The sequence below is a fragment of the Haliotis cracherodii genome, unplaced genomic scaffold, assembly GCF_022045235.1.
Source record: "Haliotis cracherodii isolate W230 unplaced genomic scaffold, xgHalCrac1.p SCAF_3, whole genome shotgun sequence".
Lineage (NCBI taxonomy): Eukaryota > Metazoa > Mollusca > Gastropoda > Lepetellida > Haliotidae > Haliotis > Haliotis cracherodii.
This window is the reverse complement of record NW_027266286.1, coordinates 358,138-379,958: the sequence shown is the minus strand read 5'-3', so window position 1 is coordinate 379,958 and position 21,821 is coordinate 358,138. Positions and strand designations below refer to the sequence as shown.

At 38.6% G+C, this 21,821-nt stretch overlaps 1 protein-coding gene across 1 annotated transcript in view; it reads right to left on the bottom strand.

Annotated features, from left to right (window-relative positions):
- The window catches only part of LOC139474074 (circumsporozoite protein-like), a 38,784-nt gene that overhangs the window by 15,110 nt on the left and 1,853 nt on the right, over positions 1-21,821 (bottom strand). The window contains exon 3 of the mRNA XM_071256933.1: positions 9,374-9,727. Coding sequence (XP_071113034.1) covers positions 9,374-9,727 — 354 coding nt within the window. The remainder of the gene's footprint in view (positions 1-9,373; positions 9,728-21,821) is intronic.

The following is a 21,821-nucleotide window of genomic DNA, read 5'->3' as shown; positions in this document are numbered from 1 at the left end:
CCAGGTTTTCCTCTGAGGAAAGTCACTAAATGAGTATCGTAATTCAAATTCATTTTATTCTGTATAATAGTCATGATAGTAGGAACATTATACCGATTAGGATAATAATGTACAGATTGTGAAAGATATTCAATTTACGTCAAACACCTTGTGTCAGTTTCACAGAGCCAGTATAGCGATCCATTCTGTGCACAGACGTATAGCAGCCGTAGCACTAAGAACGGGGCCAGGGCAGCGAAATTACTGCCGCCATGGCCTCAAAACACACCTGTCTATACATACACACATATGTATGTAAATGAGTATTTCAGCTATGTCACAGCGTGAAGGAGGGAAGCCCAAAGTGATGGAGGTCCTCGACGTTAAACATTATCACTTTGGTGAAACCCACGAGCACGAAATCAGGCTAATCAGGGTGAACCGACATCCAAACCCACGACTGGGCCCCCATGCACCAGGGAACACCAACCCGAGTCACCAAAACAGTGAAAGCATGGCTGTATTCAGACATTTTTCCACAAATTTCCGTTATTCGAGTCTCTTAACAGATCCTCAGAGCGGCGAATTTCAAACCATACGTTTCTAGTGAATCAAAGCAAAAGACATGATATCTTAGTTTGTTTTGATGATATTATATACAGTGATAAGTTGATAAGGTTGCATGAATTTAGGCAACCACTTTTGAAGCTATTCGCAGTATGTGATACCAGATGCAATTCTATAAAACTATTTTGGCAACATATGTACAACCTGAAATGGTACTCTAAAACCAACCATGTAAAATCATTAAAAGTGCAAAATATCTGATACACAGACATGCACATAAGCATAGAGATACTTGTTAAGTCATAGGCATAGGTTTATGAAGTAATCCCCCCTAACGTACTCAGTGTGTGTGTGTGTGTGTGTGTGTGTGTGTGTGCAACACGCAACAAACACGTGATTGATAAGACGCATTTCGGATATGAAACAAGATGAGACCCGTTTCATGTGTTTAGGTGAAACAAGCAATACCTAAGCTCCGTTTAGGATTGAAACTATGAATATGTGTAAAGCGAAACTTGAATTATGCTTAAGAACCTTTTCACGGTGCTTGCGAAAAGCACCCATATAACTGTTAAGAAATGCTTTATAGCACAAACATATATCACTGAGTGAACTATTGCTATCTCTTTTGTTCACTGCCGTGCCACACAATCTCTGGTTTGGGTCCTTACAAAGTTTCATTTGATCCCTTACTTCTTTCAGTCAGTATAAATAGTAGCCCGTTTGGGAATAGCAAATGATTTTGAAATCATATCCATGGCTACGGGAGAAGAAGCCAATATTAACATTCAGTCTTCTCCTTCGCAACAGATTCAAGGCCAAATGGTGTATGTATTTATGATATCATGTCTCGTCTCTTACAAAACCCTTTCAATTTTCATAAAAAATCCCTGCTTAAAGCAAAGTATATAGTGTGCTTCCAACTGAATCAAGAGCTTGTGTTTGTGAATCACGATTAAATTGTGATGGTACCAGGTTTTCGCGAAAGGTGAGCATATCTTCCCCGCAGATGGCACCCGTCACAAGCAACACAAGTCAAATGTCTACAATATAGAAGTCACCCATGATTACATTACAACCAGAACCGAAACATTGCAAGTTTCCTTGAATGTTCGCTTTAATATACTTCTCCACAAGATTAGTAATCCGTCAGTCGGACAGTTACAGCACTAAGTATAGTTTCGACTGACACTGGTGTATTAGACGGTGCCGTTACTTCTAAAGACAATTGCTTAAATACGTTTTCATTGTCAGTGATCGCCCTTCCCGGCAATATGTCGGTATGTAGGCTGGTTCATTTGTCCTTTGCCAAAATGAAGATTCTCAAATCAAGTATGTTTCGAGTCTGCGTGGAATGTCTAAACCATTCAGAACTGCTGTCAGATGATAAAATGAAACGATGTAAAATAGTTTAACCAAATTCAACTATGTTAAATTCTCGAATATTCCAAGCTGCAGAGGCTTGTAAGCATATTTATTAAAACTGATCCCGCTCAAAAAGTATTTCCAAAGTTGTGTATAATTGTCAATGGCCTCACCTACATGATTCTCAGACACTTTTGTAAGTATCTTTGACTATGATGATGTAAAATTGGTCAGTGGAAAGATCATAATTATAATTCAACAATTTCAATTCAGAGTGGACGTTTGCAAGGCAGAATTTCAATAGTATGAAGACAAGAAGGAGAGTGTGAATATATAATAATTGTTTACGTTTTGCTTGTTTACAAATGTACTCCAGAGCTGTCACTATGGCCTTTGATTCTGCCGTTCAAATGGAACAGTTATCTGGTAGTCTGTATGATATGGATAATGAATCAAATGACTGTGGCGCTGTCAACCATCTTGTGTCGAGCAATGTTACAGCCTTTGGTCTCTTCACTTCACCTGCTATACACCTATTTCATTGCACTTCACCTGCTATACAAGTATTTCCATTGTACTTAACCTGCTATACAAGTATTTTCATTGTACTTAACCTGCTATACAAGTATTTCATGACACTTCACATACTATACAAGTATTTCCATTGTACTTAACCTGCCATACAAGTATTTCCATATTGTACTTAACCTGCTATACAACTATTTCATGACACTTCACCCCCTATACAAGTATTTCCATTGTACTTAACCAGCTTTTCAACCATTTCCATTACGCTTTATCTGCTATACAAATATTGTCATTACGATTATTAGTTTCAAAACATCACAGTTAGAATATCACTGTTTGTTATATTTTAGAAAACATCTTTTGGGCACAAACATATACAAACGAATTTACAAAGAAGCTAAAAGAAAAAGTAAAACACAATCATGGTTATGCTTTTAAAAAAACAGTTGAAATTGTGAATAGCTTTTTTTCTAAATGGCCTTTTGGGAAAGGTTTACTAAAATGATCCACACAAAATATTAACGAACTCCGCTTTGGCACATCGTGTTCATCAGTTCAACATAACCACCTTCCCCTTCAATTGTTGCATGTCTACACCGATGTTGCTTAGCTGTCCTATGATGATGTCCTAGATGCTGTATGCTGTATTCTGCCGTAGTCATGCATTTCTGCTTGGTTTTCATGCAGACCGAGGCCAGAGTAGGTGCTGTTGGTATCAGATGTGCTGAAGGTTACATCATTGGCATACTGGTGTATCCTGCCGTAGTCGTGTCCAACATCGTGTGTGTCCAAGTGAATGAGATCGGAATATGTGTTGCTCGTGTCAACGCGGTCACCTTCGTGTGTGATTGTCTGATCATAGGCGTCTGTCTGAGTATTGTTTTGGTGAGTGGCTGACTCATCTATTTGAACAACACCTGTTGTCATAGCTGGACTCGATCTGTTCTCTCGCCTTCTGAAAAGAGCAATAAAAACACCAATAGTACATGTTGTTGATCTATAGAATATGATAACAAAATAAGACCAACTAAAATTCTTGAATATATCAAACTCTGTGGAATATCATCACTGATGCGCCAAATTCGGAAGTGTCCTCCACTTGTCTACCAGAAAACCTTTTGAAGCCTTTACTGAAACCTTTACTGAAGCCTTGACCGTCTTACAAAGAGAGGCAAAACCTACAGATACAAGAAAATCTCTGATGATACCAATTGTTCGCGAAAAGGTGAGCGTATCCTGCCCAACCGATGGCACCCGTCACAAACATACGCAAATTCAAGTCAAGTGTTCATTCGTGTCACTGATGCGTCAATTTTGAAATTGTCCTACACGTGTCTACCATAAAACTGTTTGAAAGTTTTACTGAGGCTTTGAATGTTGTAACCTTGATCAAACAACTTCTGAGCGAAAGTCGTGAGGCGCGTTTGGAAATCTTGGTAGAAGAACATAGTCGATTTTACCTCAAAAGTTGTGAAATGTATACACAAAAGACTGGAGCTGTTGTAATATTGCTCGACATAAAGGGAAAGTCGACTATTGGAAAGTTGGAATAAATCATAAAAACGGTTTAATTTCCAGTTTTGTGAACTAGAAAGCCTGGCAATCAAAAGCTATTTAAATGTAGTTACTGTACTATACAAAAACACAATTTGCAGCCTAACATTATATTCATGGTTTACAGCATTCAAGTTATACTTAATATAATACGTCAACGACAGAGAATAATTATTGATACAGAAGCACATTCCACTGGACATAAAAGACAAAATAGTGGTGAAATTCCTCATATTTATGAAGTAGTCGAAATTGTAGAGTTGACTCTTCTGGCAGAGATTTGTTATGAAGATGGAAAGGGTTTTGTCGCCTATATTTTATATTATTAAATAATGTGAATGAAAAAGGAACATCCAAATGTATACTAGACATATGTAGCAAATGATGTTGTAAGTATTTACTGATAAACAACATAAATATGGCACACAGGAATAAGTTTCAGCCACCATAACAAAGATTCTTTAGTGGGATGTGCATCGCCCAGTCATCTAGGGCAGGTCGAGGTAGGATCCGCTGATCGTTTCTTCTTATCCCAGGTATGGCCTGATTATGACCCTTGGTTTGTTTGCACCATGGCCGTGGCGGACAGAGGGCTCCGACCCGACTGTCAAACTTAAACATCAATGATTAAATTTTGCAATGTAACTTCACTACGGATCGAAAGTGATTAATTATGGATGACCAAAAGGTGTCTCAGATTGCCTGCCAGTTAGCACAGTAAACACAGTGAATCAATCTACAATTATACTAAGGACTGACTGTGACTTCAATATGGATTCCAACATGGCGTCGCAAACTCCCGCTCAGTCAACTCAGTCAACCATGAAGCGAACAGGCTCGAACCGCCGATTCAAAGACCAAGAGATATCTTCACAAGTGAGGGTGAGTTTTTTACGGAGAATGAAACGAACGATGCCCTGACTCAAGCAATATTTAACGAAACGTTCCTAAACAAACTGATACCCATCATTGTTACTTAACTAATGTCCGAAATCCTTAAAAAAAGATGAGGAAACACTCAAACGAGATGTAAGATCGCTACATCCGCCCTCATTCGCAACATTGACAAACAAAGGACGAAGTGTTCGAGACTCAAGCTATATCTAATGAAACTTTCTCCAACAAACTGATACCCTTGTTGTTCCTACACTAATAACCGAAATCCTTAAAAGGATGGAGGAATCCGCCCTCAAACAAACTCGATTCGTGAATTTCCAGGGAATCCAGAAACCACAGAGTAGAGCTTGAACAGTCTGAAGTCAGATGTGAGGAACTTGAACAATACACTCACAGGAACTCTTTACGGTTCATGTATGTTTCTATTACAAGTGATAAGTCTCAAACCGGCTAAATGATCATTGACATGTGTGAAACAAGTCTCGGTGTTAAGGTGTCACAGCGTGATATTGATCGCTCACATGTTATCGGCAAGATCATAAATGACCGAGCACAGGTCTTTGTTAAGTTCGTTGTTCACATTCCCGAAAACCGGGTCTACATGGGAAAAAAACCAAACAAAACACTTAAGGGTCAATAAGGGGGAATATTTGTAACAGAGGTCCTCACTAAGCATATCGCCATGACTTCTTAATCTAAACAAAGCCACTACATTGTCTTCATTTTATACCCTTGATGGTACAATCTTTGCTTGCAAAGAAAAAGGTGGAAAGCGATTCATGATAAAAACACAAATGTTAAATAGTTAAAACTCAAATCCAGAACAAAACAAACTCTAAGATCTCACATCCATATACAATTTATTTTACTTGTGAGACTCAAAATTGAGATACACCTCTAGATAATTCTCTTGTATCAGTCATGTCATTATTCTATCACAGTTATATGTGTTGACCACAACACAAACAGCCAGTGTCCATACAACATGGTTCGGTGGCACAGTGTACATCTATCTGCTTGTATCTCGCACGTCATTGCGTTTGTGGACACGTTTCGTCATAATGCTTACTACATGTATTTGTGTATCACTGCACTTTATTTCATTCAGTTTGTCTGCAACAGTATAGTTCATCACACTCACTCATGTATTGTAAGCACACAGAAGTAGTTCTTTGCATGTTAATACCCTTCTTTTACTTAATTATTTAGTGGTACAATGTACACACGTTTTAATTATAAAACTTTGAGATTTCGTATTCTGTAGACTTGTCACACTTGAAAAAGACTAACTTACATTCACCTAAACTAACTAACAAACCCGTCGATGACCTTGCCTGGATAATATATTTTTCCTGTTTAGCAATTGAGTGAGTGAGTGAACATGGTTTTACGCCGCTTTTACCAATATTCCAGCAATATCACGGCGGGGGACCCCAGAAATGGGCTTCACACATTGTACCCATGTAGGGAATCGAACCCGGGTCTTCAGGGTAACGAGCGATCGCTTTAACCACTAGGCTACCCGACCGCCCCCGTTTGGCAATTGACTGGTTTGAGTGCGTACAGAGCATCGATAGGTTTGCATTACAACAAATGGTATTCAACTCTCCTAAGGAAGGGAAACTTTCATATTATCAATCAAGCATCCGCTACCTACTGTAGTTGGTTATTTCATGGATGTTTTGAACACTTTTATTTATCCATCAGCTGTAGTCTTGTTCAAATATATCTCTGTTCGCCATAATCTTTCACTAACTCCGATATATACTACCAATCCTCATCCTACTTCTCATTATTGCTGGAGATGTCGAGCAAAAACCTGGCCCTGGTTCAGTAAACTCTCACAATGAGGAAATATCCATGTTTCACTTAAATGTACTAATCTACGATATCAACTTCCGCGTATTTCTGAGCAAATCTCTGAATATCACATGGTATGTTTTAGAGACACACCTTGATGATTCCATGAACACAAATGACCTGAAAATAGACCTCTTTCATTCTCCTTATAGGAGCGATAGAACTATTTTTGGTGGTGGTATCATTGTATATGTCTCGGCATTGTTGTACGTTAAACGTAGGGAAGTTTTAGAATCATACAATTATGAAAATATGTGTTTCGAGTTTTTCATGCCTCAGAAGAGATTATTATTATGTGCGTGGCAAAGACCACCTAACACCCCTGTGTTTTATTGGCATGGGATCAACTAGAACACTCACTTGAAACTGCTCTACTTTATACGCCTTATTTTTACTTGGTGATTCAAACGAAGATTTACTGAACAGCAACCGTCATATTTAAACACTTATACCTACAATTACAGGTTACAAATGCACAGATGCAGTTACTACAATATTCAAAGGATGCGTGGCAGTACGTTTCGTGCAGAAAACACGACAGAAAACTACAAAGGGAATGCCTTTAGGTTTTGGAAACAACAGCTAGAGAGCTTGGAATTTTGGCGCTTTTCTATATACGACTGTGACGCTATATCTTTTGCGTCACAATGAGCGACATGACGTCATAATGGTAACGTGCAATGTAGAGCGAAAGCCTTGCAAAGCTTGATTTGATTTCTTTGGGGATGCCCACCTCATGTTAGCTTACTAAGTTTCCGTGCTTATATGCTTTCAATGCCTGTCATATGTTCCAGTGAAGTATAACGGTGTAAACAAACTGCTTGAGTATTTACAGCGCCATGTTGTTTTCGGTGATTCCGTATTTCAGATCGATAACCCACTCAAACACTGGACTCAACCAAGCAGCTTCACTCAGTATATTTGCTAACACCAAAGAGTTCGCGTTTTATTTCGTCATGGTAGAATGGAGATAAATATACTGTGTTTTTAATGTAGAGTTTGGTTACCTGTAGATTTAACCGCGCTAAATTTAACATTTGAAACCTCACGCTGCGCGTTGGGTTCCAAATTCAATTTAGCACCATTCCAACTAAAGGCATATTTCACTGTTATCTTGTCTTGAATTTCTTTCTGGAGAATAAACTGCTTTCTTAATATCAGTCGGAATTCATGCCTAACAATTGTAATACATATCAACTAATTGAAATTCATCATCACATTGGAAATTCGCTTGATGATCATAAATAAGCCATTCAACGGGGTATAGGCATAAAGGTATATTGCATAAACTTCAATAATATGCTAAAACTGGTAAATTATTAGCTTGGTGTCGTATTTATTTGTCAGCTTGTTGCCAAAACTGATTTATTAATGGTATTTTATCAAGTAAAACATTCACCAATGCAGGGGTCCCACAGGGCTCTGTGCTTGGGCCGTTCCCATTTCTATCTTACATAAATGATATCACTGATCAGCTTCAAAATATTACTAGGCTTTTCGCCGACGATACATGTATAGGAACTTCATCTACTAATATGGTTGTAATTAAAGAAAGACTAAACCAAGATATCCCCTGCCTTCATCAGTAGACAAGCACATAGCTTGTAAATTGTAATCCAACCAAGACAAATATATGGTTTTCAGTCACAAACAGGTACGGGACTATCCAGCTATTTGTTATGCCAACAGTGCCATTGAACACGTAGAACCTAAAAACCCCTGGGGTCACTTTATCTCAAGATACGAAAGGGGCTGCACATGTTTCAATTTTTTCTCGTCAACAACGAAATGAAAATGTTAAAAATAGTTATTCTACACCTGAATTAAAAATAAACATTTATCCAAATGTTCTTAAATCTCCATATTATTTCAGTTATGGAAAGCGTGAAATAAATACTATACACACAAGTCTCAGGCAAAGATGTAGCAATCTAAATGTTTACCTGCAAACTGCAACCACGGCTATGACAAGAACGCCCACGCCAATGACTGCAGCAATTGTCCCCGCTATCAAGACGGTTTCTGTAACAAGAAACTCAGTCCATATGCTTATTGCATCTCTATCAACATCAGCTCCATTTACCTTCATCGTGTATAACTAGTTTACAAACTCTTCCAGTGTCATGTATGAATAGTTGACAGGCTACTCCTGTGATAGTGATATAAATAGTTAATACACTACTCAATTGTTAAGCAAAACTTTTTGTAACCTGGTCCAATAAGATGTAAACAAGTTGACAATATACTCCATTGACGTGTATAACTAGTTCAGCAACATTATGCGGACAATGATGAGTGTTCTGAGTAAATATCAATGTTTGATTCTATTTCTTTGAGGAAGTTAACTATTTTCAAAATTTATATCAACAATAACTGTAGAGCAGTTTGTTTTGTTTTGTTTTGGTTGATTTTATGAAATATGACAGGTCATGTGTTCCAGAATTTGTAGGATTCATACACCGCGATGCTATCTCATGTTTTCATCCTGAAGAAATCTGCATCTGCCCAAGCGTCTTATGTATTCAGATCAACATTCTATTACCAATCATCAATGTTGGTAACCAATTCCATGTTTCTTTCATCTTCATTAAATATAGACAATTAGGAAGTGTTTCTGTCCTACTTGGATGTTTGGTCATTGGTAGTGCAGTTGGTGAGGCTGTTGTTTGAGGTTGCTTTGGTGCACTTGATGAGGTTGTTGTTGTTGTTGGCAGCGGTGCAGCTGGCTTGGTTGTTGTTGGAAGTTGCTTTGGTGCACTTGATGAGGTTGCTGTTGGTGTTGGCAGCGGTGCAGCTGGCGTGGTTGTTGTTGGAAGTTGCTTTGGTGCACTTGATGAGGTTGTTGTTGGTGTTGGCAGAGGTGCGGGTTGCGTGGTTGTTGTTGGGGGTTGCTTTGGTGCACTTAATGAGTTTGCTTTTCGGGGAGGTTGTGGTGGTTGTCGGTTCCCTTGTGAAGTTGTTGTGGTTGTTACAGTATCTGCAAATAGAAACCAATGAACTACTTGTAATATCAGGTTTAATCCTCCAAGCGCAACACATGGCAACCATTAAAACTACATCAACATATTGAGAAGAATATTGATTATTGATGAGGCAAGTGTTGGGACTTAACTGTTTCATATAAAATAATTTTGTTTTAGGATGAGCATTCTATTGTTGTTGTGTAGTGATCCAATAGTTTCTATAACATAGGTATAGCAACTAAGTCATTGGTGCATGGGTCTTGTTGTCTATTCTCTTTTAATTTGGATTTGGTAAGGCCAGGAGTAGCCAGGAGATCATTCCAAGTTTATTACACATTTCAAACAGAGATTACATGATCCTGTTTTCCAATCAGGGGAACAATCCTGGCACTGAGGTCCTCTTAAATGTTGTTATTGTGACCAGCTGAAAGCTCAACAAATCCATAACCGATGTTCCTCAACATCTGAGAATAAACTATTCAAGGTGTTGATGCTTAGACAAGCAGATACACAAATACAATCTTATATAGTTGATGATTAAATATACTGTGTCATATCAATCTTGTTGTTGATGTGTTGTTTTGTTTTATTACAGAATATTGTTGACGTGTTGATTTCTCCTGTTGCTGTGATCTTCTTCGCTGTACTTTCTGTAGCTGCAGGTGTTTGTGGAGGGAGACACTTAGGGATGCGGGATGTTTCCGACGCTCTAGTGAACGTTACACACATGGATCCGATACCTAGAGATGAAACAATATTCATAATCGGGACACAACTGTCACAATACCTTTACCACACATGATAGAACGACTCATGCCACGAATACGAACAACTACGTGCATAATTATATTGGGATCAAATAGAATCTTCACTTGAAACTACTCTACATTATACGCCTTACGCTGATTTTAATGAAGATTCACTGAAAGGCAACCTTGATCATCTGCACGGTATTATATAGAAAGAGTTTACTAATGTAGTTAAAGAGCCGACACGCGTCACTGAGTATTCACAAACTCTGCTTGACCCTATTGTTCTCAGTGACGATTGTAATTGTATTAAGTGTTGTCAACTTCACCTCGGATATCAGTGACCACAAAGGGGTTGTTGTTTCGCAAGCGAACTACATTAACATGAACAAATCCTATGTAAGAGAGGTTCTGATTGAATGGTGACTTTGCTAAGTTAAAGGAATTGATTGAGTCAACTGAATGGATGCGCTTGTTTAATAGCTGCGAGTCTATTGATGTAATATATGTATGTGACATTTTTCAAACAAAGAAAGAAAGTAAATAATTTGAAGAAATCCCACCTCTGGTCACTAATAACAACACAGTACATGAAGCATTTTCTGATTTTGATAAGGATGAATCAAAGATTATTTTATATCAGTTTCCAATGTTGATGATGAACCCCCTCGCTATCACCACTTGTGAAACTATGTGATCATGGATTGGGTTACACCATTATAAAAAATTAAGAAATAAAGACCCTATCGGTCAATAAAGCAAGCGGTTCCGACAACCTGAACCACACATTACGAAAATACTAAAAAATGTTTCACTATCCATTGTCAATCCCTTACGCTTGTTATTCAGTTATTCTCTTGAACAAAGCACATTCCCATCACAGTGGAAACTAGCTAATGTAATAATGCCTTTGTACAAAAGGGGCGATAAATCCCACCATTCCAACTACAGTCCTATTTCACTGGTATCTTGTCTTGGAAAATTATTTGAAAGAACTTATTTTTAAAAGAATATAGAATTACTTTCTGGAGAATAAACTACTTTTCCACTACTGTGCCACTGAACATGTAGAAACTCCAGAACACCTGGGGGGCACTTTATCTCAAGAAACGAAAGGGGCTGCACATGTTTCAATTATTGCTTGGTCAACAGCGAAATATAAATGTTAAAAATAGTTATTCTGCAGCTGAATTAAAAACAAACATTTATCCAAATGTTATTAGATCTCCATATTATTTCAGTTATGGAAAGCGTGAAATTAATATTATACACACAAGACTTAGACACAGATGTAGCCATATAAATGATTTATTTAGGGTTAATTTATCGGACACTTTTTCTTGCTCTTGCAGTTCCCCATGTGGTAATGCTTTTCACTTGTTTCTTGAATGTAAGTAGTATTATTAATAAGGCAATCTTTGTTTATGAACATTAGGAATACAGTTGCGCAGCCCAATTTAGAAACAATTCCAGGTGGTAACAAATATCTCTCCGAGGAACAAAATAGTTCAATTTTTAAATATGTCCATCAATTTATTGTAGAAACAAACGGATTTTAAATTTATCTTAATGTAACTAGAATTATATCTATCGCCAGCTACTTCTAAATTATCTTGGTGCACGGGTGGCCCAGTCGCGATTCGCGTCCCTTGGGCACGCCAGAAACCTATGATTGTGGGTTCGAATCCCGGTTCGCCTCGATTATGGTTCTAGCTTTGTCAGCACCATACCCGTGCTCTTGGGTTTCACCGAAGTGATAAACGTCAAAGACCTGCATTACTTTCCTCCCATATTAAGCCGTGATATAACTGGAATACTGTTAAAAGCGCGTTAAATCCAACTCACTCACTTACTCACTCTTTATTATCTTGGTTTACATGTGACTTGCACATTTAATACACGTCCTGTTTCAATACAAAACGACATAGTTATATTTTATTTTTTTCATTAGTTTTGGTGTTCGATATAACTTTGATTTTAAAGCAAAACAATAGCATTCCATGTAATTATCACAGCTTAGTTATATTTTATATTTTCCGCCCTACGCTTCAATTTAAAATGTCTATTATATTATTAACTTCTGTGGTATTATATAGATACATTAAATATATTTCACAAATGTACCATTGTATACTTATAAATATAAATGTAACTCACGTATATCTATGGGTGTGTGTTTATGTGTATGTTGGTATGTCTTTGTGTGAAATACTGTATATATATATATGTACGTTAGTGCGTATGTATGTGTGTGTGTGTTATTATATATTCTCATTACTAGTGTATAATTTCTCTGCACTGTACATATATTCTGCACATTATTATTCACGTATTACAATGTAATGACATGTATGTCGGAGACGGCTTCGTACGTTTGTCACTTGTGCCTACTCCATTTCATTTTCCGCAATAAATTATGTTTAATCAAACAAAAGTAGTAAACATCCAAAATATGATACAATATTATACTGACCAGAGCGGTCAACCCAACCCTGTCATTAGAATGTAGCTGTGAGACGATGTTGATATATCGTCTGCTAAGCTAGTCTCTCTGTGCATGTCGGAAGTGGGGCTGCTGGGAAAACCTTGTGTTGTGAGAAAGTGTGTGAGCGTGTGTGAGTGATGTAAGCTGAAGAAAAATAAAAGAAGCAAAGTGTACGCAGCGGTTGGTTTTGGTTATAAGACTGGCATAAACAGACAACAGTGAAAAAGTGGAAATTAATCTATATTTACCTGCAAACCACAATCACGGCAATGACGATAACGACCGAAAATATGAGTGCTGGCGAGAACTAGCTGGCGAGAACTAGCAGGTGAGAACTAGCTGGCGAGAACTAGCAGGCGAGAACTAGCTGGCGAGAACTAGCAGGCGAGAACTAGCTGGCGAGAACTAGCAGGTGAGAACTAGCAGGCGAGAACTAGCTGGCGAGAACTAGCAGGTGAGAACTAGCAGGTGAGAACTAGCTGGCGAGAACTAGCAGGCGAGAACTAGCATATCATCATGAAGTAAGAAGCATTATTTCCAGTCAAAACTGCACTGATATGCTTGACCCTGTGGATGACATTACAGATAAATTATCATGAATACTTTAGCATACTTAGATTAATTCCAAGATATCCAAGAACATTATTGCGTTTACCTGCACATACACCCATAGTTCTTTCGACTCAGGGTATCAAATGTGAAAATAAGCCAACATTCTCTAAGGTGGTACAACAAACATGCATATCAGTTAATGTAGGCTGTATTGAGTTCAAACTTTACCTTCCTGAATCTGAATCGGTTACTGGGAACGAAATAAGAAACCCGAAATACACACCATTTACTTGTATCCACACTTGCATACCAATCTTCTCGTTGTTATTGTACCGTATAGACACTTCCGGAACATGTCCTAGGTCTACTCTCTCTTTGTAAACTGTTTTTTTACCGCTGGACTGAACGTTTTTCTTCCTGGCTGAGATGCTGAGATTCCCCTGAAGTTGGCGTTGGTCAAGAATAATTACTTGCAAGTCTGTTCCAGTAACCGTAACAACACAATCTCTAGCGACTGCATAACTATCTGGATAGCCTGGAGAATGTAGGTAGAGAGGCGACTTGACTGTTTTCTTGCCTGTCGTCAATTCGCATATGTCGATACTACCTGTGTAAACAAAGTATGCGATACTGAATATGAGTTTATAAATGTGTAACTGTTATATTTGAAATTAATTCATAACGAATTTGACTTTACATATTTCCATATTAAAGTTTATTCAGAATGTGTAGTTACTTCTAACGTTTTTAGTTCTGGGGCATTACGACGGCGTAACCTAATTACCTTGTTAAAATGGAAAAGAAGCTCGGGGACAGTTTGCTTTGTAGACGGAAAACTTGCATAAGGTTTGCAATATCCACGCGCATAAATGGTAACTGAGACACTGGTGATAGCATGATTCATTCAACAATATTGATATACATACTTACATACACAAACATACTTACATTTTGCTCCATTATCAAAGGGAGGATTCGTTGGAGGGGTTACTCGTCTCAGCGGAGGTGTACAGGATTCTACAACAACAGTAGAGCTTTAAGGATAGAATAATGAATGAAAATGAACATGTTAACTGCGACTGTAGATTATTCCTACTAAAGTGATTACTTTGACAAAATATCATCAGTTTTAGAGTATTGTGTTTAAGCGTTAATGTAAAGTCGCACATTGCACAGTAGACAATAGAAGGGTACGATGTTAGGTCATCAGACAAATATTGTGACACATGCACTGAGAGTGGAAACTGCGCGCTGTGGCCCCATATTGAAATAAGTGCTGTCTATCTTTACGTATACATCTATACGTGTGTGTTCCCATATATGGAACATCTCCGTAATACTTGTGAGAGAACTATTTCCTGGAGTTTGGACAGGGGTAGGTTTGAGTGTCTCAAGTAACGGTCACGGTGATCCTCGCGTGCCATATTACTGCCACTTTCACGAGAAAGATTCAATTGGTGGTCATTGCAGAGCGACAAAACCCTTTCAATAATCATAAGACATCGATTGATCAAAAAACTTCTGAGTCGTAAGCGGCTTTTTGAAATATTGATAGGAGGGGCATGCTCGATTGTACGTCCTACGAAATGCAAAACTTAATACGCCATGGCTTTCAGGTAATGCGGGGATCTCAATGTGAAACGTGAAGTAAGATAGACTTTAGGAAGCATGAATATTGAAAAAAGCAAGTTTGTTGGGATGCATTGTATCTAAACGTAAAGACGATCTGATAACCTAGAAATCGGAAATTGAAAGTTACTTGTTCCAGTAAATCTGATATATGATTTCATTGTCAACTTCGATATTACAATATGACGGCAACTTGTACATATATGTAGGCGAGTCTGGACCGTGACACACTTATGGTTGATATCACAAACAACGATGACACGCAATTAGTCACACACTGTAACCAAACAATCCCCTCATACATATACTTGTACATGACGTGTGCCATCCGTCTGAACGACATAAGGGGGCACGGGTGGCCCAGTCGTCTAAGGCGCCGCGATTCGCTGTGCAGAGTTGCGTCCCTTGGGTACTCAAGAAACCTATGATTGTGGGTTCGAATTCCGGTTCGCCCCGATTATGTTTCTAGGTTTGTCAGCACCATACCCGTGCTCGTGGGTTTCACCGAAGTGGTAAACGTCAGAGACCTGCATCGCTTCGGGCTTTCCTCCCACATTAAGCTGACACGCCGTGATATAACTGGAATACCGGTAAAAGCGGCGTTAAACCCAACTCACAACTCACTCACTGAACAACATAAACAGTATAAACGTAATGCATACTGAGTGTATGTACACAAGCAAGAACTGTTCGAAAACCAATTAAGGAATATTATAACACAATACCATTTTATTTTTTGAATATTGTCTAGTTAACATGTGTGTAGAACCACAATTACCAGTACTGTCTACTTTCATTGCAATCAACATCACTGAGATCCAGTAAACATACCTGGTGAACATATACCACTGGGACTGGAGGTGATCACCACAGCGAGTGCCAACACCACGTCAAGGTCCATGACCATGTACTTCAACTTGTGCACGGGCAATAACACAGCAGCTTTGTCTCTCCTACAAACATTAGATATAGTCTCTTTCCCTGGATGTGTGTCTTCAATATTGCATAAATATCCTTATACAAATGTTTTCAACTTCCTCCCGTTTCCCGTGACTGCACACGAGGAAGCATGTATGTGTACCACGCTCCCGTCACAGTACATGTCCATGTTAGGAGCTGATTGTGTGTGTATTTGTGCTTAGCTTTAGAATGAACATGAATGTATTTCCTCAATTATATGTACAATGAGCAATATAATTTGAATGTTCAACATTATATGATGTGTGGAGTGATATCGCGTGTGTGGCATGTCGCATGTCCCTCAGCCTCACTTTCAGATCGGGTACACCAGTACCTGTATAACCGTTATCTGAGTTTACACTTGCGCTTGTTATCAAAACAGAGAGTCTAGAGGGTTAATTTTCTGGGTGATGTATTTAAATGTCATCTATACCTTCCGTCAAAGATATATACACAATGCACATGTCGGAGAGGATGCTGCACAACACACGCAAGGCGACTGAGCTGATCTGAACAGACAGGTTCTTCACACTAGGTCCAACATACTCCAATGTCCTACCGTCACCACCTACACACTTTAGGGTGATCCATTATCTCTCAATCGTCTTCATTGTTATCAACTCTGCTCACATAGATATCATTAGCTACCATTTTACCATCTTCATCGCTTCCACGGTTGACGGGCCACTAATCTTGATGTCATTTGTTGCATTCAAACTGACAATATTAGACTTATTTCTGCTCTCGCATGTATGTTTCAGGTTGAGTTGAACTTCGCTTTCTGATGGCTGTTCCCTCGAGATCGTGCCTGCATGCCCTGGAATGTCGTTGCACCCCCTTTGGATCTGCAGTCTTCGGAGGAGTTTGATGCAGAAATAATAATAATAATATAGCGACAAAACCCTTTCTATATCAAAATAGAAATCTCTACATAAAGCAGAGTCGATTGTACGATTCCGACTATATCATCAGCATGTATTTATGAATCACTATCAAGTAGTAATCATACCAGGTGTTCGCAAAAAGGTGAGCGTATCCTGCCCCACCGGTGGCACCCTTCACATACACAGGCGAAGGCAAGTCAATTGTTCACCTGAACAAACATGGGAACATGTGGTACAAGTCAAAATAGGGAATTGCACGTTAGGGAAGCTGTGACACCCTTTCTGGTACCATACAGTTACTACAAGCCTGTCATTAGGTGCTATATCAAAGATCTAATGCAAAAGAAGTGGGACACCCAAGTAGGTACTAGTAAATTACATGCAATTAAACTAACTATTGGTTACACTTGTCAGTCTTGATTTGAAGAGGTCATTATGCGACGATGTCGTATTGGCCATTCTCGTTATACACATGAATATTAATTAAAAAATGAAGATCCTCCATTTTGTGTCCATTGTGAAGAAAGAATCATAGTCAAGCATATCCTGCTTGACTGTATTGATTTTTCCATCACAAGGGATAAATATTTCCAGGTTTCATCCATAAAGGATCTTTTAAATGTAAGTTCTCGTTTAATTCTTGGGTTTTTAAAAGAAATAGAGTTGATTGAATTTTTTTTATATGTATTGTGAAAGGTAGGTGATTTTAATTTGGTAGAATGAACTAATAATTGAGATTGTTGGTGGCTGTACCTTCAAAGAGGGTTGAAATAACGTAAAATAATTGTTCCCCTGAGAGGGTACGTAAGTCCCATTTCATTCAAAGCATATTTCAATTTCCATGTTTTAATCGCAGAATGCTTGTTGTTTTTAAATCCTTTGGCTTAAACTTACTAACAATCACCAGTAGCCAGAGAGATGGTGTAAATCCTGCTGGGGTAACATGCAGGAAGCAGATGTACCGTAAGTCCCGATGGTCCCTAGTATGATAGCCTAACTTTGGTTGCTGGTGGTTTTGCCAATTTTTATAATGAATTGTTCCGAATAGTCACATTTTTATGGTAACAGACTAGTTTTAAAACTATACCTGTGATAAAATAGTGTTTTTACTGTCCTTCGTCACAGATTTTATAGTTAATGCATTATTACTGTACAACTTGATTTAGTAACAATATGGCTGAAATATTGCCGATGTGACTATAAATCTAAACTCACTCACTCACGTTAGGGAAAGCCACGTTTTGAGATTTGTGAAGATCTGTGTTGGCGTTCTGTATGCAGTTAGGAACGGATGTCATTTCGGGACTCACACCATCACAATGCCGACAGATAACATGTTCTAATAAATCAAAAAGACAAAACAGTTCCGTAATCGTTATGAACCTCTGCTAAATCCATTACGATTCCTGTTATAGCATCAACATGTGTTCATGAAGCACTGTTAACTAGTGACGATAACACGTGTTCGCGAAATGACAAGGGTATCTTGTTCCACCATGACACGAGGGGCACCTCGTACTGTGAAAAGACTGCATGTGAATGGGGGATTGACATGTCTCATTGAAGGGTATCGCTTACTGTGGAGAAGATATATATGTCGGTGGGGGATTAAAATCAGGATCAGTGAGGGACAGAGAAGGAATAATATAAGTTGTAGCAGGATCACAAGGGGTCCCGCGTTAGGTTTTATACCATGAGCCCGCGGCGAGTACCCCGAGCGATCCTTACCGACATGTTTTATATGGCATTGTAAAAGAATTAAAACAAATTCAAAATTGATAGTGAGTGAGTGAGTGAGTGAGTTGGGTTTAACGCCGATTTTAACAGTATTCCAGTCATATCACGGCGTGTCAGCTTATTGTGGGAGGAAAGCCCGAAGTGATGCAAGTCTAAGACGTTTACCACTTCGGTGAAACCCACGAGCACGGGTATGGTGCTGACAAACCTAGAAACATAATCGGGGCGAACCGGGATTCGAACCCACAATCATAGGTTTCTGGCGTGCTCAAGGGACGCGAATCGCGACTGGGCTATATCATTTGACTTTCACTGACTCGGAGAAAGGTTGCAGCGTTTTGCTGCGAAGCGAGGGATAAGGAATATATTCTCCTGCCAAGAAATGTATTTCCCTCCAGGTCGGGATACATAGCATTTTGTCATTATCACGTGGACCAATCAGATCTCAACATGCTGACATGGGGATATGATAAAGGTACTTAAATAATTACTTTAATGCGTCTACCCTGTCAGTTACTCTAAATGTTGAACCTTCAATTTGCGTCTTTTATACAGACGTCATTTGTCACGTATCTGTAAATGTTAAACCATCAACTTGCATCATGAATTGATTCGACCTTTGCCACGTGTCTACCCAACAGTAAGTGTACATATTGAACTATCAATCATCCAACAGATAAGACATTAAGCACATGTCTACCCATGCGTACCAGGTGTACTATTGTCGAGCTGTATTGTGCCATTAGCGGCTGTGATGGGATCTAAAATATTAGAGAAACCTCCCTTGGCAGCCAAGCCGCGGTACGCCTTTTTTTATCGGATATACCACCCGTGTAATTGTGGCAATGAAACAAAGATGGAAGAACAAATGTCGTTCAGTATTATTTATTCGTCCAAGCAAGCAAACAGTCCAGTTCAAGCGCTACAATCATTCTTCGTGCGTAAGAATATAACACCAAGTACAGTGAACTATGTTCATAACGAACACGTTTATAACGAACTGATGGATATAACGAAATGTTTTTTGATCTCGTCAATTTGATGTATGTTTGCTATAAATGTGCTGTACATATGCTTATAACTTACTACGGTCATAACGAACTAATATTAGTGGTCTCTTTGAGTTCGTTATAACCGTAGTTTACTGTAACTGTAAATGTTGAACTATCAAATTGTGACATCTAACAGATACGACAATTGGCACGTGCGTACCCTATCAGTAACTGTAAATGACGAATCAACAACATGCATCATTAACAGATTCGACCCTTACCAAGTTTTCCTCTGAGGAAAGTCACTCAATAAGTATCGTAATTCATGATCAAATTCATTTTATTCTTCATGCGATAGTCAAATGTTAATAATGTGTTTGTATAATAGTCATGATAGTAGGAACATTACAGAGATTAGGATAATTATGTACGGATTGTGAAAGATATTCAATTCACGTCAAACACCTTGTGTCAGTTTCACAGAGCCACCACTAAGATCCATTCTGTGCACAGACGTATAACAGCCGTAGCACTAAGAACGGGGCCAAGGCAGCGAAATTACTGTCGCCATGGCCTCAAAACACATGAACTTAGGAAATGGCAACCACTTTTGAAGCTTTTTGTAGAGTGTGATACCAGATGTATTTCTATAATGCTATTTTGGCAACATATGTACAATCTGAAATGTTATTCTAAAAACAATCATGTAAAATGAATAAATGTGCAAAATATCTGATACACAGACATGTACGTAAGCATACTTGTCAAGACATAGGCATAGGTTTATGAAGTAATCCTCCCTAACGTACTGTGTGTGTGCAGCATGCAACAAACACGTGATTGATTAGGTAAGGATAAGAATTTATGGATGAACAACTTGTTTATTACAATTAAGAGCGACGTTTCGGTGTAGGTTCTAACACTGTTATCAAGCAAGTGATATACAGAGTTACTTACTTACTTACGTTTGGAGATTTAACGTGCGCTTTCCGACTGGAGCGTATTTCGCACACGGGCCCGGTCGGGCCATTTAGCGTGGTTTTGAAGGGAAAATAAAGGTGTTGCAACCAGAGGGGGGTTTTAGTGGTTGCTTATATAAGTTTTGGAGATTTTGAAATTTGGAATGCATGCCTAGGGGTGTGGTAGTGTACTAAGGGAGTGTGTTGGTGTGTGTTTGTTTGTTTATGTGGTGTGGTTGAGTGTTTTTAGATGCGGATCATTAGATTGGTTTTAGTTAAGTATACGCCTAGTGCTTTAAATTTTTCTATATTGTTATGTGGATTTAGGATTGATTCTAGGGTTATGGCTTTATCTAGTTTTAGATTTGTTTGGAGTGTTGCTCGGTGGGTTTGGTAGTGCGTGCAGTGTAAGAGTGCATGTTCTATTGTTTCCAGGTGTGGGCAGTGTGGGCATTTTCCGGTTGCGTGTTTTTTTATTTTTAAGAGTTGACTGTTTAGTTTAGTGTGACCTGTTTGGAGTTTGGTGATTATTCTATCAATTTTCTTGGATGGATGGAGGATTTTAGGTTTGGTTAGAGGTTTTTTGAGGATTTTGATTATCTGTGTGTTTGTTTTTAGGTATGTCTTATGCCATTTTTGGGTGATTTTACGTTTGTTAATGCTTTTGATCTCTGCTTTAGATACTGGTAGATTAAGGCTTATTTCAGGAATTTTGAGGGATTTTTTGGCGGCTTGATCGGCGTTTTCGTTTCCATATATTCCTACGTGGGCTGGGATCCAGATAAATGCTATTTGTTTGCCTGCCTCTGTTAAGTTATTTGCGCTTTTGAGTATTTGGTTAATGAGTTTAGGGCGGTTTTTGGTGTTTTTATTTTGGAGGGCCTGTAGTCCACTTAGTGAGTCTGTGAGTATTAGGATTTTTTTATGTTTTTTAGCATGTTGGTTATGGAGGGCGGATGCTATGCCCATTAACTCTGCAGTGAAGATGGATTGGTTGTTTGGGAGTCGATAAGATTGAGTGTTCCTATTTGGTTGTGCTATGTGGACTCCGAAACCAGTGCGATTTGTGATCGGATCGGAAGATCCGTCTGTGTAGATGTGGCACCAATTTGGCCAGTTTTCGTGTATGTAAGCTAGTGTGGTGGATTTAGCTATGTTTGG